This window comes from Melopsittacus undulatus, assembly GCF_012275295.1.
Source record: "Melopsittacus undulatus isolate bMelUnd1 chromosome W unlocalized genomic scaffold, bMelUnd1.mat.Z SUPER_W_unloc_2, whole genome shotgun sequence".
Taxonomy (NCBI): Eukaryota; Metazoa; Chordata; class Aves; order Psittaciformes; family Psittaculidae; genus Melopsittacus; species Melopsittacus undulatus.
In genome coordinates this window covers 2,340,054-2,360,659 of record NW_022993944.1, presented here as the reverse complement: position 1 = coordinate 2,360,659, position 20,606 = coordinate 2,340,054, and the positions used below count along the sequence as shown (strand labels likewise).

Here is a 20,606-nt window from a genome sequence, read left to right as displayed (position 1 = left end):
TAGAAAGTATTTCTAAGACTGTGATCCTCTCACCTTCTCAGTTTGGTCCACAGGCCTCCATTTCTAGGACACTTATGAATCAACAGTGAAATTGGAGAGCTTGAAGCAAGTAGGTCACACTTGTCCTGGACTGCCTGACTCCACACCAGCTGGAGGCCATGTTGGTCTGCCTGAATGGTGTCCTCACATACACTGGAGCCATTTCCTGTCAAATGCATCTGTAGCAATACATAGTGAGTGCCAAGCTCTTGATACAGGGCTGGGTGGTGTGGAACAAACCAAGACTGGATGGGTTGGTTGGTTTTGAGTCTTGAAGAGCTTTTCCAGGGTTGCTGTGTGTAGCCCTCCCTGCCCAGAAGGGGGTGTTGCTTTCAGTCAGCTGAGGAATGCATTGCTTAAGTCTTGCTGCCCTAAATGACTCTTCAGTGTAATGGCATCCACTTCTCCCCCACTCTTTCCTCTTCCTCTTTCTCCATACAAAGGAGAGATGATGAAATAATTAGATGTGTACGGATTATGTAGTTGAGTCACTGTAGGGTGAAATGTGTGTCTTGTTGTCTAACCACAGAACAGTAGACACACCAGAGCAAATTCCTGCCCGAGCAGAGCTGTGGATGCTTGGAGGAAAGAAATAGATGTTGGAAGTGTGTCCTCTGTGCACCAGGCTTCTGCTGAGTGAAGTGTGTGCTTTTGTTTCCATAGTCCCAGTGATCTTTTTTCTCCCTTGGAGGCTGTCTTTGCTTTATGGCATTATGTACTGAGTGTTCACCACATCTCCTTTTGCTGAGAAAAGAGTGGGAGAGGCTGTGCTACCCTTCTCTCTTCCACTTTATTGCTGTGGTCCTGGAGTTCAGGCCCCAAAAGGCTGGAGTTGGGCTTCTCTTTTGGCTTAATCACATGGGGTGTGTACCCCCCTTGTGTGTAGAAGTTGCATTGTTACCAGAGCTACAGACTGCCTCTGAGCGTGCTTTTGGCACCTTGGTTCATGGTGGAGCTCATGGTGTTCTCATGGGTGTGGGGGGAACGCAGTAGATCCTTTCCCATGTGGCACCCTCTGCTGTACAACCAAGCAAGGAGCAGCCACTTGATGGTCCTGAAGTGTGGCCATCTTGAACTCTGTGAAAGGTTCAGTCCGAATCCCAAACTCAGTGGGTGTAGAATCCAAGCTGTAACGTGCATGATGGCAATGCTCTCTATCTCCTGACATCTAGGAACCCTTTGTGAAAAGCTGACGCTTGCTAGGACTGTGCAGGAGGACTGGTCCTGTCCCCAGGAGCTTTCATCTGCTGGATGAAGCTGAGCATATGGGAATGGTGAGACCTTAGAAGGGTTTAGACAGTTCCTGTCCTGTGAATGCTGGCTGCTTGTGCAGGGAGAGAGCAGGAGCTGAAAGGCTTGTCCTGCTAATCTCAGGGCTTTGTCCTGCATCCTCCAGTGTAACCACTGGCTGTGGTGGGTTAATCAGCTGTCCTGTTAAAACAAGCTCCAATAAACATTCTTTATTGGTGTCATGGTTTAAGCCCAGCCAGTAACTCAGAACCACGTAGCCACTCGCTCACTCTGCTCATGCCCCTACCAGCAGAGGCCCTGAGTATAATTCATGTTTAAGGAATGAATACTGACCTTTTGAACCACTGTGTATGCCTAGTTTGAAATCCAGTCTGCTGTAGGGAGAGAAGTAGCACCAAGGCAGCAGGCTGGACTCCAACTAGCCAGTACATTGCACCACTCTACAAGGGGAATTAAACAAAGCTACCCTGGGTACTGTGAAATCACCCTGGCCCTAAGCAGTGCAAGTAGGGCTGTAGCTGACTTGTGTGGATGTTGACATTTTCTTAAACTACCAAACAGTCTTGAGTGTAGATAGGGAGACTTCAGAGGCTGCAATTGAATTCCCCTGTGGCCCTCAACCTTGACTTCTTTTATCCTCTACTCTCCATTCCTTGAGATGGTCATCTAACAGGTTTGCACATTAGAGACCAAGTTTCCTCTGGAATCTGCAAAAGCCTAGTGTTTCCTTTTCATTGCTGGTAGGAAAAAGTGATCAACAACAGTAGTTGATGTAATAATTACTTACGGATTTGCTTTTGCAGTTTGTCCCTTTAGAGATTACTTATGGTTTAGCTGACCAGGTTTTCTCTCCACAGGTAGACATGTTAAGTGAGATTAATATTGCGCCACGAATACTCACAAATTTCACTGGAGTGATGCCACCTCAGTTCAAGAAAGACTTGGATTCCTATCTCAAAACCCGCTCTCCTGTCACTTTTTTGTCTGACTTGCGCAGCAACCTACAGGTAAGTGGTTTTTGAGGATGCTTAATTCAAATAGCATGGGACAGATGATTTCACTGCCTGAGTCGCCTTCCTTCTTTGCAGGAATTTTGTTTGGTGTGTAGCAAGCATGTGTTCCAGGCAGCGGTAAAGCCCTGTGAAACGCATAGGGAATGTTGACTTTAAGGACCCTAAAATGTTTTAATCTTAAAGCAGATGGTTTTTATCTACATGAGCTGCCAAATGCTTGTGGTGAAAATGTAAGGTTGTTTCTTCCCTTTGCATGTCTCCAGTGTACAACCTTGCAAATCTTAGTGAAGACTGTACTTAAAGCTGCTTGCATCAAGCTTGCTTGGGTTTTTTTTTGGTCTTCAACTTTTGTGTGATGAAGAATCTTGTGGCTTCTATCATGACTCCAGCACTGCTTACCCAGGCATTGTCTGAGTTTCAACAGTGTTTATGGAACTTGATTGAATCTTTTTAGCATCTGATTAAATTTTTATTCAGAATTGATTCATTGTTCTAGAAATCTGTGAATCTGCATGCTAATGCCTTAGGAGTTAAAGGCAAATTAGATAAAGGCCAGCTCATGCTTCATACATCACAGGGCTTGGCTTGCAGTAGACTTCATGCCTGGAGTTGGGCTTACTCAGAAAATTGCTCATATGGAAGCATTTGTATAGGTGGTGTGTGTTTCAGCCAGCCTCTGGCACTGCTGGTGAATTCACGTTGCCTTTGCCTTTTGACGGAGGCACAAAAATTTGTTCATTGGGTCTGTCAACACGTTTTTAATGCTTTTGATTATACACACACACGCACACGTAGATGCAGGAGTCACGGACAACGCGGAGACGATCAATGTGATCAAGCAATTGCCAAAGTTTATTCAGATACAGTGCTCCTTTTATACCCTTACACCCTTAGGTTTCTTATGTAACAGCCTTGGATACTGAGCTCTAATTGGTTAGTCTAGAGGTTACTACCGTTTACAAAGCTAATGTTTATAACTTGTTATAATTGCAATTAAATACCTTACTCTAAAAATACAGTGGGAAACTACAACCTTGGCAGAGATCATTCTCTGCACGTTTCAGTGGAAAATTACAGAGGCCTAACAAGACAATTGACCTTGCTTATGACTGCTAAAAATCTTACTTTACAGTAACAAGGCTCAGGGTATCGGGATCTCTCACTACGTGGCCTTGGCTCTTTAAGAATTCCCCCCCACACACACACACACATATATATATCATCATAGAGTCATAGAATGGTTAGGGTTGGAAAGGACCTTAAGATCATCAAGTTCTAACCCCCTGCCATGGGCAGGGACACCACACAGTAAACCATGCCATCCAAGGCTTTGTCCAGCCTGGCCTTGAACACTGCCAGGGATGGAGCATTCACAACCTCCCTGGGCAACACATTCCAGTACCTCACCACCCTAACAGTAAAGAATTCCTTCCTTATATCAAGTCTAAACCTCTGCTGTTTAAGTTTCAACCCGTTACCCCTTGTCCTATCACTACAATCCCTAATGAATAGAACCTCTCCAGCATCCCTGTAGGCCCCCTTCAGATACTGGAAGGCTGCTATGAGGTCTCCACGCAGCCTTCTCTTCTCCAGGCTGAACAGCCCCAACTTTCTCAGCCTGTCCTCATACAGGAGGTGCTCCAGTCCCCTGATCATCCTCGTGGCCCTCCCCTGGACTTATTCCAACAGCTCCACGTCCTTTTTATGTTGAGCAAACCAGAACTATACACAGTACTCCAAGTGAGGTCTCACGAGAGCAGAGTAGTGTCACGATCACCTCCTTCAACCTGCTGGTTACGGTCCTTTTGATGCAGCCCAGGATACAGTTGGTTTTCTGGGCTCCAAGGGCACACTGCTGGCTCATGTTCATTTTCTCCTTGACCAACACTCCCAAGTCCTTTTCCGCAGGGCTGCTCTGAATCTCTTCTCTGCCCAACCTGTAGCTGTGCCTGGGATTGCTCCGACCCAGGTGTAGGACCTTGCACATGGCATGGTTAAACTTCATGAGGTTGATATCAGTCCATCTCACAAGCGTGTCAAGGTCCCTCTGGATGGCATTCCTTCCCTCCAGCATATCAGCTGAACCACACATCTTGGTGTCATCGGCAAACTTGCTAAGGGTGCACTCAATCCCACTGTCCATGTCACTGACAAAGATGTTGAACAAGACAAAAGGATAAATGTTAAATTGAATTTGTGGATGCCCTGTGTTATTTTCTGTATAATCAAGAGATTTGAATGCTGTTGTTGTATGTACTGTACCTTTGGTTGCTGAAGCAATATAGACTGTTAATGCTTTTTCTGTCTTTCCTATTAGGTATCAAATGAACCTGGCAACCGCTACAACATCCAGCTGATTAATGCCCTGGTGCTCTACGTAGGCACTCAAGCTATTGCGCACATTCACAACAAAGGCAGCACACCCTCTATGAGTACCATTACTCACTCAGCTCACATGGACATCTTCCAGAATTTGGCAGTAGACCTGGATACTGAAGGTGAGCTGGAAATGCTTCTATTTCATGAGATGTCAAATTTAACAGTGGATTATCTGTTGGCACTATGAGAAATACAGGTGGTGATTTTACGTAGCTGCTAGGGAATTCACAGCAAGTCATGCTATGTTAGAATGTTCAAACCAAATGTTTAGGATATTCAAGGGAATGAGAAATAAGTTTAATGAAGAGGAATTGAATTCTTTCTGCCACATCAAGTGTTGGGGTGTTTTTTTTATGTTTTTGGGGGAGGATGGTTGTTGTTTTTTGTTGTGTTGTTTTTTTTTTATATTATCAGTTGGCTTCGTTTCTTGTACCTTTGTAATGCATTCTCACAAACCTTCATCTCAATACTAGCTGCTGCTTATTTCTTTCTGCATGTGTGTAAGGGAGACCATCTGTACTCTCTGTTTCTTCTGTAGGCCGGTACCTTTTCTTGAATGCAATTGCCAACCAGCTGCGATACCCCAACAGTCACACCCACTACTTCAGTTGCACTGTGCTCTACCTGTTTGCAGAGGCCAACACTGAGGCCATCCAGGAGCAAATCACTAGGTGAGATGGAAGGTGTTTTGAGTGCCAGCATCCAGCTTTTTACTTTCCTTCCTTTTGTGTTGGTTCTTTTGAGCTCTAAGTGGTTTTACGTTTGGATTTCAGGGTTCTCTTGGAACGACTGATTGTAAACAGGCCTCATCCTTGGGGTCTCCTTATTACTTTCATTGAGCTGATAAAAAATCCAGCATTTAAGTTCTGGAACCATGAGTTTGTTCACTGCGCCCCAGAAATTGAGAAGTGAGTATAAGTTAACCACAAAATTAACTGAAACTGTATATCTGAAGCAGGGGCTGAGTTGCACTATGAGGTTTTGGTGCTTCATAGTGGAAGCACCACTTGCTGCCATAAATGCATCTAACACTGCTTTGCTTCTGTGTCCAGGTTGTTCCAGTCAGTCGCACAGTGCTGCATGGGGCAGAAGCAAGCCCAGCAAGTGATGGAAGGGACTGGTGCCAGTTAGATGAAACACATGTCATGTTGTAAGTGTGCCAGCCTGGGGATCCTCATCCCATCAACTGACAGAAGACTCTGTAAGACTCCTCCTGATCTTCCCAGCCCCCTTGATTGGGTAGACACAACCAATCCTGGGTGAAAGTTGTTCTAAAAGTTTCAGTCATTCAAAAATGTTCCAAAGTTTTAAACCATTTTTTTTTTACTTTTGGCCAAATTCAGACGATGCTGTGAATATCATTTTGAACTAGTGTAAGTACAAGGAACAGAAACGTTTGTCTGGACTTCTGGGTTTGTGCAAATTGTGTAAAAGGCAGGTGGGTAACTGGTGCCTGTCCAGTTTTGTAATAAAGGGGCAGCTGCTGATGCCAAGCACTTGTCTGGAGCAGACCTCCTTGTCCTGATGTTCCCAGACTCCCAAAGAATATTGAAAAGCTAGTTGTCATATTATATAACTTATTTTTCTTTATGTGGATGGGGGACCTTTAAATCACTAAGTTGTTTTATCAAAAAAAAAAGTGGATGTGTTTGGAATGTGGGAATACTATGGAACATGGGAAAGGGGGAGGGGAGGGGGTTAAGGTTCAGTGTTGCTTTTTCATCAAATGCTGATAGATAGCAGGAGAGTACCTCCTTTCTGTTGAAGATGACACCTCAGGCAGGCCCTTTGGGAGAGGGTCAGCTGGCTTTAGTGAAGAAACCAGGGACCAGGCCTATAGGTTTTTTGTTGTGGGGGGAGTTTTTTGTGGTTTTTTTGGGTTGGTTTTTTTTTTGAGAGGGGGTATGTTTATTTGACACCTGTAAATTTCGGAAGGTAGGGGGGTTAAATCTAGACCTTTTCCCACCCTCACACCCCATGACCACACATTTTAAGTTAGCAAAAAAAAAAAAAAAGAAAAGGTAAAAACAAACAAACCCCAATAAAACAAAAAATCCCAAAGGCCTAATGCAGCCTATTTTGTAAGGACTTTGAATATTTTATAAAGTATTGGTCTATGTGTTGTATTTTGTAGCCTTTCTAGTTCTTGGGCTTTAGTTCTTCCACTTCTTGTATGTATGTATGTATACTGTAGTTACACATTAAAGTTATGAGACGCACGTGCCACTGTGCTTATTCTCTCCAGTTCCATCCTTCCTGGCCAGCTGGTCTTCCAAATTCTGTTCCACCCATCCAAAACCTGTGGTTTTCCAGTGTTTTGCCCTGTCTATTGAAAGCAGCTGGGTTTTCTAGGTGAGGTCTAAGGGGACAACAGTTGGGACTAGATAGTAGGGTCTTGCTTTGATGTGCAAAAGGGAAGGGCAGTTGTGTGGAGAGAGAAATATCTTAGCTGCAAGATCAGGAGCAGGGTTTGTCCCTGACACAGTTGTGCTAGAAAGGATTGTGCTAGCAGCAGAGGGATGCTGAGCACAAACAGCAGCTCAGCTTCATTTCTAATGACTTGTACCCTGCTATGATATTCTCTTCAGCAACGATCTCTACAAAGTTGCTAGTTAGCTGGAATAAGGATAGGTGGCTTCAGTGTTGCCAATACTACAAAATCCTGTGCCTCACAGCTTAGCAGATACTAGGAAACAGTTTCACTGATTCCTCTTTGGATAACACAACTAGTTTGTTAAAGCTAGTTGGCTGCTAGTTTTAAGAGAGGAGAGGTCAGGATTTCCAGCTCAGGTTTAAGTGATTGTGTACTTGGTGTGCTTTACCTGCAGAGCAAAAACCAGCTCCGAGGGACCATGGAGCCAGCTATACCAGGGGACTGCAGCTCAGGGAGGATTCTCTTCCTAAGACCTGTTTCTAGGTGGTGTGTTTCAGTCACTGGTGTGTCAAAGAGCAGTTTCTTGCCAGTTCCTACAATTTCCTGGATTTTTTTTTTTTGATCTGGTGTTGCAAATCCAGCTTGTTCCTCTTCCTGTATTGGATTAGGATACAGAGAATTACCAGCAACCAGTTTTTATCTAGACTGGATGCTATGGGACTTTTTTTCCTGCCATTTATCTCTAGCAAACCTTATGCAGAGCTTACTGACTTGTCTAATGACTCAAAGCTCAAAAGTCTCTCTTGTTCTGTACTAACACTGCTGTCCATGGCTGGTTCCCTTGAGGCTTTAAGAACTGCTAAGCTGGTGTAAAGAGGGGGTTGGAAGGTGGACAGGACTTAGCCAGGATCCCAGTAATTTGAGTTGGGCTGGTAGGATAGAGGCTGCTATACTTCATACCCTCTCTTGGCAGGTAAGGAACCTGCAGCTGGTTAGCATAAATCATGCTCATGCCCCTACCAGCAGAGGCCCTGAGTATAATTCATGTTTAAGGAATGAATACTGACCTTTTGAACCACTGTGTATGCCTAGTTTGAAATCCAGTCTGCTGTAGGGAGAGAAGTAGCACCAAGGCAGCAGGCTGGACTCCAACTAGCCAGTGCATTGCACCACTCTACAAGGGGAATTAAACAAAGCTACCCTGGGTACTGTGAAATCACCCTGGCCCTAAGCAGTGCAAGTAGGGCTGTAGCTGATCTTGATCTACACAAGTACAGTTTGGGTTTTTCTCATTTGCAATACTTCAAACTGCAGCAGCAGCAAAGATCCCTCCCTCTTACATGGGGCTCTGCACCCTGTTGAAGTAGATTGCACTTCTAGCTGCACCACTTGCTTGGCCTGCAAACCTCCAGTGCTCTGTAATGCAGAAACTGCTGAGGGAAAAGATATTAATATAGCTAAACATGATGCAGAGTAGTGCCTGAGTTCAGGGAAGAACTGTATTAATCAGAGGGTGTGCAGAACTGTGGCAGTGTTCCTTCAGAGCAGTCCCAAGCCCATACAGAAATGCCTTTTATAGAGGTAAAAGGAGATACCTGCTCTATTGAGCCTATGTGAAAACCAGATGGATGGGCTTGTACTCTTTAAAATGCTCAATATTAGCCAAATACAGTTGAAGAGTTCAGTGTTGTCAGCATCTCCACCTGTCAGATGTTTACTCTGAACAGTAAGGTATAAGAGTTAGCAGCTGGATTTCTGCCCTCTCTTACCTGGACAAGGAGCTTTTTTTGCCTTAAATTTCTGGTGCTACATGAGGGAACCCACTTGCTGTTCTGACAGTGTACATTTGCCTTCCTAAAGCAGCCATTAAGAGGTCTGGGCTTTCTGAAGTCCTCTAGCAGGTGGTTGTTGTGTTCCAGAGCTCTCGTGGTAGGATAAGGCCACCCAAAACCACTTTGTGCTATGGTAGATGGCTTAGGTAGAGGTAGCTAAAAAGCCACATGCCAGGTGCAGGACAAATGGGCCTGTATTCAATCTTTCCATCTGTTCTTGGGTTGTAGAAGAGATAGCTGAAGGCCAGCCTCTCCCCTTCCTGCACACAGCTCCAGGCAGTTCATTTCCAGGAGCAGTGAGGTTTCTAGTGTACCAGCTTCAGCAGCAGATGCAAGATCCTTTTCTGTCTGTAACATGCAAAGCTTGCTGCTCCCTTCAACTCAGTTTCTCATAAGCCTTCTTGTTATTTAGCAAGTCCTGCTCTGCTTTCTAGTCTGACCCGTAGGACTCCAGAGTGAGCAGAACACTCTCATAAAGGAGGTGCTTGCAAGGGGGTGTGAGTATGGAGAGAGCCTCACTTGAAAGGGTTGAGTTTTCCTCTTCCTCACTGTCATCTTCCCAGCTATCTTATTCCTTACACTCCTTGAATTCTTCTGACATGTGCAACACCTGTAATGGCTCAGGCAAAAAGACAAGTAACTGGCAGCGTGAGTACATCAGCTGCCTTTGCTGCAGAGCTGTGGGTTTAGAACCACGTAGAGCAGGTAAATTACTCCTCAGCTGCACTAAAGGTAAAACTGACTCAGATACCTAATCAGAAATAACTTGTGAGTTAGAACATACAAACAGCAAACCTGGGTGTTGGTAGCAGTGGTAAAGGACACCTTAGCCGACTAAACGGGCTGGAGAAGGGTTCAGATAAGGGCCACAAAGATGATCCAAGGGCTGGGAAACCATGTGAGGAAAAGCTGAGAGAGCTGGGAATGTTCACCCTGGAGCAAAGGGCAGGGGAGACCTTATGCCCAATGTTTTATTACTTAAAGGGTGGCCACAAAGAAGAGGAAGATTCTGCTTTTACAAAGAATACCATGGAAAAGGGGTGATGGGCACAATTTAATCCTGGGGAGTAAATTTACAGCTTACTCCTAGGCACAAGAGAAAAAAAATTCACAATGAGAACAATCAGACATTGGAATAATCATAGAATAGTTCGGGTTGCAAAAGACCTTAACATCATCGAGTTCCAACCCCCTGCCATGGGCAGGGACACCTCACACTAAACCATATCACCCAAGGCTTTGTCCAGCCTGGCCTTGAACACTGCCAGGGATGGAGCATTCACAACTTCCTTGCACAACCCATTTCAGTGCCTCACCACCCTAACAGTCAAGAATTTCTTCCTTATATCAAGTCTAAACCTCTGCTGTTTAAGTTTAAACCTGTTACCCCTTGTCCTATCACTACAATCCCTAATGAATAGTCCATCCCCAGGATCCTTATAGGCCCCCTTCAAATACTGAAAGGCTGCTATAAGGTCTCCAAACAGCTTTCTCTTCTCCAGGCTGAACAGTCCCAACTTTCTCAGCCTATCTTCATACAGGAGGTGCTGCAGCCCCTGATCATCCTCGTGGCCCTCCCCTGGACTTATTCCAACAGCTCCACGTCCTTTTTATGTTGAGCAAACCAGAACTATACACAGTACTCCAAGTGAGGTCTCACGAGAGCAGAGTAGTGTCACGATCACCTCCTTCAACCTGCTGGTTACGGTCCTTTTGATGCAGCCCAGGATACAGTTGGTTTTCTGGGCTCCAAGGGCACACTGCTGGCTCATGTTCATTTTCTCCTTGACCAACACTCCCAAGTCCTTTTCCGCAGGGCTGCTCTGAATCTCTTCTCTGCCCAACCTGTAGCTGTGCCTGGGATTGCTCCGACCCAGGTGTAGGACCTTGCACTTGGCATGGTTAAACTTCATGAGGTTGATATCAGTCCATCTCACAAGCGTGTCAAGGTCCCTCTGGATGGCATTCCTTCCCTCCAGCATATCAGCTGAACCACACATCTTGGTGTCATCGGCAAACTTGCTAAGGGCACACTCAATCCCACTGTCCATGTCAGCGACAAAGATGTTGAACAAGACCGGTCCCAACACTTATCCCTGAGGGACACCTCTCATTACTGGTCTCCACTTGGACATTAAGCCATTTACCACAACTCTTTGAATGCGGTCATCCAGCTGAGTGGTCCATCCATCAGATTTATGTCTCTCCAATTTAGAGACAAGGATGTCGTGTGGGACAGTGTCAAACACTATGCACAAGTCCAGGTAGATGATGTCAGCTGCTCCACCCCTGTCCATCAGCTCTGTAGCCCCATCATAGAAGGCCACCAAATTGGTCAGGCAGGATTTCCCCCTAGTGAAGCCATGCTGGCTGTCACCAAGCACCTTGTTGTTTTTCATGTGCCCTAGCATGCCTTCCAGGAGAATCTGCTCCCAGATTTTGCCAGGCACACAGGTGAGACTGACTGGTCTGTAATTCCCCGGGTCATCCATGTTCCCCTTCTTGAAAATGGGGCTTATATTTCCCTTTTTCCAGTCATCGGGAACTTCACTTGACTGCCTTTATTTTTTAAATATGATGGCCAGTGCCTTTGCAGCTTCGTTCGCCAGCTCCTTCAGGACCTGCCAGTGTTCAGAGCATCTGCCAGTGAAGACTGAGGCAAAGAAGTCATTAAGAACCTTGGCTTTCTTCAAATCCATGCTACCCAGTTCTCCCGAAAGCTTCCAGAGAGGCCCCATGTTGTCCCTAGTCTGTCTTTTACTTGCTATGTAACTATAGAATCCCTTCCTGTTATCTTCCACATCCCTAGCCAAGTTTAATTGTAACTGGGTTTTAGCTTTCCTAACCTGGTCCCTAGCTTCCTGGACAACATCCCTGTATTCTTCCCAGGCTGCCTGTCCTTATTTCCACTTTTTATAAGCCTCTTTTTTCCCCTCCAAGTTTTCTCAGCAGCTCCTTATCCATCCAAGGGGGTCTCCTGGCCCTCCTGCTGCACTTCCTTTAGTTGGATGCAACACTCCTGAGCTTGTAACAGGTGATCCTTGAATATTAACCAAGAGTCTTGGGCCCCCCTGCCCTCTAGGGCTATATCCTATGGAACATTACTGAGCAGGTTCCTGAAGAGGCCAAAGTCTGCTCTCTTGAAGTCCAGGGCATTGAGCTTGCTGCACGCTCTTCTCACTGTCTTGAGGACCTCAAATTCGACCAGCTCGTGATCACTGCATCCAAGACTTCCCTGGAGAGTCACATTTCCAACGAGCCCTTCCCTGTTGGTGAGTACGAGGTCAAGCAGGGCACCTCTCCTTGTCGCCTCCTCTATTACTTGCAGAAGGAATTTGTCTTCCACACAATTGAGGAACTTCTTGGATTGCTTGTGCCAGGCCATACCATTCCTCCAACAGGTATCAGGATGGTTGAAGTCCCTTATGAGGACAAGGGCCTGTGAGCGTGAGGCTGTTCCTATTTGTCTATGGAGTGCTTGATCCACAGGTTCCTCTTGATCAGGTGGTCTGTAACAGATGTCCACAGTAGTGTCTCCCATCGCTGTTCTCCCTTTAACCCTGACCCACAAACTCTCTGTTGATTGCTCACCTGTCCCCAGACAGAATTCCATACTCTCCAGCCTATCCCTAAACATAAATAGCAACTCCCCTTTTTGTTTGCCCATCCTGTCTTTTTCTAAAGAGCCTGTAACTTTCCATTCCAACACTCCAGTCATAGGGGCCATCCCACCATGTTTCTGTGATGCCTGTTATACCACCCTAAGGCATGCATACATCTCTTAATTCCTCATTTGTTCCCCATGCTATGGGTGTTTGTATAGAGGCATCTGAGCCGAGTTCCAAATAAAGCCAGCTTATTTGCTGGAGTGGCTGGAATATCTCTATGTTGCTCTGAGCATTTATTACAGGTGCTGGCAACTGTCTGGGTGTGTTGGGATCGAATGATGCCCCCCTCCCCCAACATATCTAGTTTAAAGCTTTCTTGACCATCCTGGCACGTCTCCTACCAAAACTGCTCTTCCCCGTCGTTGTCAGATCAGCTTCACCAGTCTCCAGTAGACCTGGCCTCTCAAATCAAGTCCCATTTTCTAAATACCAAAACCCCTGGCTATGGCACCACAGTTCTAAACATTTATTTACAGAAAGGCTGGACAGTGCAGCACTGAGAAGAACCTAAACCCCATTTCCATTCAACAGTCAATATGTGCTTGTTGAATTCAGGAAATGGGTTTTGCTATTATAAGTGCTCTTAATATCTCTTTGTTGCTGCCCTACAGAACATCGCTGCATTCCCTCAGCTAAACAGTCAACTGTGTTGGAGTGGAGATGTTAACAGTCAACTTGTGCCTATTGGTCAAAACTTACTGTGGTCTTTTGGAAGACATGGGGAAACACCAGCAAGGAGCTGTATGGCAAGACACAGAGCTAGCAGGTGTTTTATAGACTGTGACAGGTTTAACAAGTTGAGCTTTTCCTTGCCAGAATATGCAGTTCCAGAGGGCCATCAGCTACAACCACCACTTGAAAAAACAAAAGGGAAATCAGCCAACTTCCATTTTGGTACTAACAATGCAACACTTGTCACAGAAGAGTTCTTGGAGAGGATTTGAGCCAGGAAAGAGTCAGTGTGGTGCCAGGAGAGCACAACAGGACAAATAAATCAGTGGCAGCAAGTGACAGGTGGAATTGGCTTGCTGCCTAGGTGCATTCTTGGGTTAGTTTTGTTTGTGTGCTTCTAAACAGTGTCCTTTCCCCTAAACTCAAGGGGTAAGTTAACTCGTGCCCACTTCCAGAAGTGACCATCCTTCTTACCTAGGGTACGGGGTGCCCCAGGGGATGGTCAGTGACAGGGTCGGAGTGTCACCATCCGGCAAGTGATTCGTAGGAAAACCTAAGAACTCTCCAACAAAGTCTAAGTTGACAAGCACGTATTCTTTATTGCATCGCCAGGAGACATGGGGAATAGCTCTTCTGAGTGTGTCTCTCTCAAGCACCAAACAAGTCATGATTTTATAGTCATTAAACATACATATTCATTACAGTATGTGCATATTCATAAATCTACTTATACATGACAACATTCATCTAGAAAATTCCTCCCACATGCAGACAATAATGTGGTAGTGGTCTTTGGGACCCCTGGTAGTCGTTTCTTCATCATCTTCATCACTTTGTCCTTTGTCTGAACTTTGGAGTTGGCCAGTTTTGTTGTCCATTTGCCAGCTCCTCAGTTGGTTCAAACTGGTTTCCCTAAACATTAACAGAAGAGTTCTCTTCCTTATCACTGTTATAGAGTCCACCTGGGGTCCAGGTCGCTTAGTTACAAGCAAAGTGTTCTTTCTATTTACAATGAGCTATCCTTTATCTTCTCTTTCTTGTCCTTTCTCCATCTCACAAGTCACAGGCAGAGCTGCTTTGTGGGAACTGCAAGCTGTCCTGTTCCTGCTATGTGGATAATTAAAGGTGAAGAAGAACTGCTGAGAGTGCACCTGGGTCTTGAGTAAGCCAGGGAGTGTTTGGGTACAAGGTCAGGCTGGGAAGCAGCCTGGAGAGTGACTGTTCGTAGAATCATAGAATAGTTAGGATTGGAAAGGACTTTAAGATCATTTAGTTCCAAACCCTCCCTGCCATGGACAGGGACACCTCACACTAAACCATGTCACCCAAGGCTCTGTCCAACCTGGACTTGAACACTGCCAGGGATGGAGTGTTCACAACTTCCCTGGGCAACCCATTCCAGTGCCTCATCACCCTCACAGTAAAGAACTTCTTCCTTATATCCAATCTAAACTTCCCCTGTTTAAGTTTTAACCCATTACCCCTTGTCCTACCACGATAGTCCCTAATGAAGAGTCCCTCCCCAGCATCCTTATAGCCCCCTTTAGATACTGGAAGGCTGCTATGAGGTCTCCACATATCCTTCCCTTCTCCAAGCTGAACATCTAATCATCTATTACTAGAAATTATCTTACACACAATTGAGGAACCTCTTGGATTGCCTATGCCAGGCCATACCATTCCTCCAACAGATATCAGGATGGTTGAAGTCCCTTATGAGGACAAGGGCCTGTGAGCGTGAGGCTGTTCCTATCTGTCTATAGAGTGCTTCATCCAGAGAGTCCTCTTGATCAGACAGTCTGTCCTGGGTTCAGCAGTAGCAGTCATTTTTCTCCTTCTTAGTAGCTGGTGCAGTGCTGGGTTTTTGATTTTCAGCCTGGGGACAACACTGATAACACCAATGTTTTTATTTGTTGCTCAGTAATGTTTACTCTGACCAAGAACTTTCTCTGTCTTATGCTCTGAGAGGGAGGAGGGGAAGCCAGGAGGAAGCAGAGACAGGATACCTGACCCAAACTAGCCAAAGAGGTATTCCATACCACAGCATGTCATGCCCACTATACAAATTGGGGGCAATTACCTGGAAGGCCGAGGTCACTGCTCGGGTCGTGCTGGGTATCAGTTGGCAGGTGGTGAGCGGTTGTATTCTCTTCCCTTGTTATTTCCCTTATCATTATTATTATTGGTGGTAGCAGTAGTGGTTTTGTGTTATACCTTAGTTACTGGACTCTCAACCTGTGTGAGTTACATTCTTTCGATTCTCTTCCCTATCCCTCCAAGAGCGGGGAGAGGAAGTGAGGTGAGAGAGCAGCTATGTGGTTCTGGGTTGCCAACTGTGCTTAAACCATGACACGGTCTGTAACAGATCCCCATAGTAATGTCTCCCATTGCTGTTTTCCCCTTAACCCTGACCCACAAACTCTCTGTTGACTGCTCACCTGTCCCCAGACAGAGTTCCATGCTCTCTAGCCTATTCCTAACATAAATAGCAACTCCCCCTCCTTGTTTGTCCAGGCCTGTCTTTTCTAAAGAGCCTGTAACCTTCCATTCCAACACTCCAGTCATAGGAGCCATCCCACCATGTTTCTGTGATGCCAATGATATTGTATCCCTGTAGACATGCCCACATCTCTCATTCCTCTTGTTTGTTCCCCATACTACAGACATTTGCATAGAGGCATCTGAGCCGAGCTATAAATGAAGGCGGCTCATTGTGTGGAGTGGCTGGAATATCTCTGCATTGCTCCGAGCATTCTTTATAGGTGCTGGCAACTGACTGGGTGTGTTGGGATGGAATGATGCCCCCCTCCCCCAACACATCTAGTTTAAATGTTTCTTGATCTTCCTGGCAAGCCTCTTACCATAAAAGCTCTTCCCTTTTCATTGTCAGACCAGTTCCACCAGCCTCCAGTAGACCTGGCCTCCTAAACTGTATCCCGTGTTTGTTGTCTTTTAAGCCCAGCTGGCAAGCCATAACCACACAGCTGCTCACTCACTCCTGAATACCCAAACCCCTGACTATGGCACCACCCTTCTAACCATTTATTAATCTGGCCAATCCTCCTAGCCTTTTTAAAGTCCTCCCTTTTATTCTGGAGAATTGATGAAAAGACTGTCTGAGCTTTGGAGCCCCTAATCACCTCTCCCAGGGCTCTGTAGTTCTTCTTTATGTTCTCTGAGCTACTGATATCTATATCACTAGCACCCACATGGACCACAAGAAATGGGTAATAGTCCATGGGACTTACTAGACCAGGCAGCTTCTCTGCATCATCCCTGATCCATGCCCCTGGTAGGCAACACACCTCCTTTGAGACTTGGTCAGTCTGACAGATGGGTGCCTCTGTTCCTTTCAAAGTAGAGTCCCCTATCACTATGACCCACTGCTTTTTCCTGTCAGCACCAGTAGTGATCAGCAGGTTGTTCATGGTTTGAGGTGTGGGTTTCCTTGTTAGCCCTTTGTAGAAGTGTGAAACGGTTCTTGGTGGGGACATCAGATTTAGGAGGAAGCCCCTTGCTTTTAATTGTCCTCTTCCTCCTTTTTTGTTGTTTTTTTTTGTTGCTGTTTCCCAGCTTCCCAGGTTAATGGCCTCCTGCTTTCCTTCATGAGCTACAGTGGACGCTTGAGGCCCCTGCACTGTTTGGGCCTGGAGCAAGCAGTCCTGCTTCCTCTCAGCTTCCCTGACATCTATCAGCCTATTGACAGCATCCCACAGCTCAGCCACCTGCTGCAGGAGGACCTCCACCAGGGAGCACTGAGCGCAGCCCTGCCCATTCTGCACCTTTCCCTCACAAGACCAGTGCAGGCACTCTCCACACTCTGAGCTCTGCACCACAACCTCCCCACTTACCGGCTCTGTCTGGGTGCCTACTCTGGCCACCACTGGGGCAGCCAGAGCAGAACTCCCAGACCAGGCCCTGGTCATAAGACAAGTGCTCACCATCCTGCTTGAAGTGCCACGTAAACTGCCCTGCCACGCCCTGTTTGTCTGCCCTGTGAAAACTGCCTCAACACTCCCTGGTTGCCACGCTCCTAGTCCCTCGCGCTCATTTAACCAGTCAGGGCTGGTGCTGTCCCTCCTGGGCAAGTCCTGTCTAGGACTTGAGGCTCCCTTGGTGACTCTTGCCACTCTGAGTTGAGGCTCCTGGACACTGAGCTTCCCTCTGCTCAGATGTTGAAGGTGTCCTCTCTCGAGCTACTCACCTCAGCAATTTTTTATTGAATGGAATTTATAGTGACTGAAAACAGTCACTAGGAATTATGTAGTTGCTCTATGGCTTCATGGAACAGACCTGTATCTGTATGCTATATATTACCATGCTTGAGTGAATAAAGTAGAACTAGTTGTGAAAGCAGTGTGTGTGTTTAGCCTCTTTCTTTACAAACGTCGTAAATGGTGCTCTCTGTGTGTGGTAACTAAATTGCTTGACATTGTGGTGTCTGCGCGATCCAGTGGGGAATTTCTGGTACTGACATTCACTTGTTACAGGTCAGTAATACCTGTTGAACAGGGAATTATGGGATTGCATTAGAAAAATGAGACAAGTAGAATCAGCTGAACAGAAATTATATTTGAAAGTTTTACAGCAAATTTTAAAATTCTATGGATATCGTTTGTCTGAGAAGCAAGTAATGAATATTTTGTTATGGGTGAAAACAAATTCCAACTGGTTTCCAGCAACAAGGTCATTTCATACTCAGATAAGGGAGAGAGTGGGAGAACACTTACAGACTCAAAATTGCCTTGGTATGGAGGTTCCAGTTGATTTAATAGTGACATGGCATTTTGTCTATTCTGCATTATCTAATTTACAACCTGCTGAGGATATAATTCAGAAACATGATAAAACAAATTATCAAAATACTGACAATTTGAAAGAGCAAGGACAGTGCCGCGGCCAGGTGGAGGGGAGAAAACACCGATACGATGTAGGTTCACAAAATGCTCCGTTTATTGATTACAAGGCTGCTCTTAATATACTGTCTTACACGCGATCACGCATTACTTGATTGGCTGCTTTGCTTTGCCCACGAGGGATACACGCTCCCCTTTACCTCTCCTGATTGGTTTCACACCTTCGCTTCAGCTTAGCGTTACATCATGCTTCTGCAATTACTGGCATCCTGTTATTGCATTCCTGTTTTGCTGATCTTGACACTTCTTCTTCTTTTAACCTGGGGTCATAAGTTCACTTTCTCACAGCTTGCTGTAGGCCTGTTCAAGCGCCCATGCTTGACCCCCAACATCTCCCCCTCTTTTTTCAAATAAAGCGTTAGTCATAATACATTGTAACAAACAAGGTCCAAAAAACAAAATTAACAACATAATCATTATTGGTCCGCTAAACATCATGATTAAACTCCTTAACCAACTACTTATTCCTAACGATTTTAACCAAGAGTCTATAGGATTTGTTTCTACAGTAAGTTCTTTCATTGTGAATAGATTCAGAATGATCAGAAAGATTCATACAACACATGCCCAGAAGCATTCTAATGCAAAGGGGATGTGAAACAGCTGCAGAAGTAAACTGTACAGTGTTAACAGTCAAGGAGTTACACTCCCCCTTTTTTTTTTTTTTTTTTTTTTTGATCAGACAGAAAGCCATTTATTGCAAAGCATTAACTCCTTATATACTATTGCTTACACACACCTACAGCAATTTGGCATATCATGATTGGATACTTGTCTTGAAGACCCTTAGTGACTAACATATAATTGGTTAAGCACAGGTGTGAGAACTTGACCTCGAACACCCGCCAACAGTCCACAGCTCTCACAACTCAGTGAACTACAGCTTCCTCTTATCTTGCTTGCTTAGGCTTCCTCGGGCCTCTCACGGCCTTGCTGTATCCCCCAGAGTTATTCAGAGCTTATGTACCAAATATCCATTCTCCTGTGAGAACACTGTCTCCACATCTCCCTCTTTTTAGTTTTACTAAAAGTTTTTGACAATGTATTGCGTCTGCTCTATCACTGCTTGACTTGTGTAACATAACAACCCACTACTCTAGGTAGCATTATTTCAGTAAGATTAGTCTGATTTGAAGTCACTTGAACCTTTATAACATGTGGCATACCAGTGAATCCTATACACCATGTAATAGGATGGAATAATTGGGATTTAACAGATGTGCTCAGTATACTTGTCCATTACCCATGGTCACACATAATAGCACAGATATTACAAAGATTTTACAAAGATTTCTACCATTGCTGTTTCTTTATGTGGTTGAGTTTTGGGGCTTTACATATTTCGCTGGCAGTTAGTATGGTCCTGTTGATAGCTTTACACAGCTGGGCCTGCCCTTTTCCCCCTGGATGGCTCTCTGATAACAGCGGAGGCCATCCCTCACATCAAGGTCTGGCATGGCATGTGTCTCCACCGCTCTACACCTGCTGGTTGCAGCCAGCAGCGGAGCTAAATGTTCTTCTTGGTGGCAAACACAGAGGCCAACCCAGTCTTGCCCTTGACTGTGGTAGCAGGCAATTGGTCAATCTCAGTCCTTGCACCTTGTTATCAATGCAGAGTTTCACCTGCTTAACCCAGTAACAAGTCACTACTACAGCAAAGCACACACAGATTTACATTAGCAGAGTAACTATTACAGAGTGCAGCAGCATGTTGAAGATGCTGATGGCAGCGAGTGACTAACCAACGAAACTTCTTACCAGTGGAGTTCTCCCACCCTCTTAATTTGTTCCATTACCTGCTTTATAACACTACCATCATATTAGAATTTTTCTAGCTTTTACCTTAGCATTTTCTAGCAGCTGCTGCAAATTTGCATTCTTTAACATCTCTTTTACAAGTGACAAATCCATACAAGGTATTGTTTCTTGTTAGCAAGTGGCTAGTAAATACAGGTGGTTTTATATGCAAAATCACAACCTCTAATAATAGCTACTTTACAGGCACGCATATTCAAGGTGTTAATTTTCAGTTGCCCTCAAGTGATGTTTTACAATCATTTGTTTCTCTCTATCTCATTCTGCTTGGGGTTTCATGGTCAGCTCCTGTAGCTGATGCATCAAGTTCTTCCACTCATCTTTTTTTCTTTTTTTTTTTTTTTTTTTTTCCAAAGTCGCTCACCCTGCTTTGCACAGCTAAAACCACCGGCTTATCGGCAACTGCACTTTTGCATTAACCTTTTCTTGCCCAAAAGGTTAAACTGCTACCTGTTAAAACTTTTACATGAACCTGACAACAAAAAATATACAGAACACTGTCTGCCCTCATCACACACACACACACAGACACGCACATATATGCACATGGGATCCCACATACACACTCCACACAACTACAATATTTGAAACACAAAATCCAGACAATCATCGCTCCTACTGCACAGTCCCACATACAGGACGTGGCA

At 45.2% G+C, this 20,606-nt stretch overlaps 1 protein-coding gene across 2 annotated transcripts; it reads left to right on the top strand.

Annotated features, from left to right (window-relative positions):
* The first annotated feature begins 2,142 nt into the window (after positions 1–2,142).
* On the top strand, positions 2,143–16,914 carry LOC117438231 (CCR4-NOT transcription complex subunit 1-like). Of its 2 annotated transcripts, XM_034073740.1 has the most exons (6): positions 2,143–2,297; positions 4,621–4,801; positions 5,221–5,353; positions 5,456–5,590; positions 5,735–5,832; positions 16,802–16,914. In XM_034073740.1, exons 1-5 carry the CDS (start codon positions 2,154–2,156, stop codon positions 5,811–5,813), a joined length of 672 nt encoding a protein of 223 aa, XP_033929631.1. In that variant the 5' UTR covers positions 2,143–2,153; the 3' UTR covers positions 5,814–5,832; positions 16,802–16,914. The 2 variants fall into 2 exon arrangements, with proteins under 2 accessions (XP_033929631.1, XP_033929630.1); XM_034073739.1 differs by lacking the exon at positions 16,802–16,914 and having other exon boundaries at positions 5,735–6,901.
* The last annotated feature ends 3,692 nt before the right edge of the window (positions 16,915–20,606 follow it).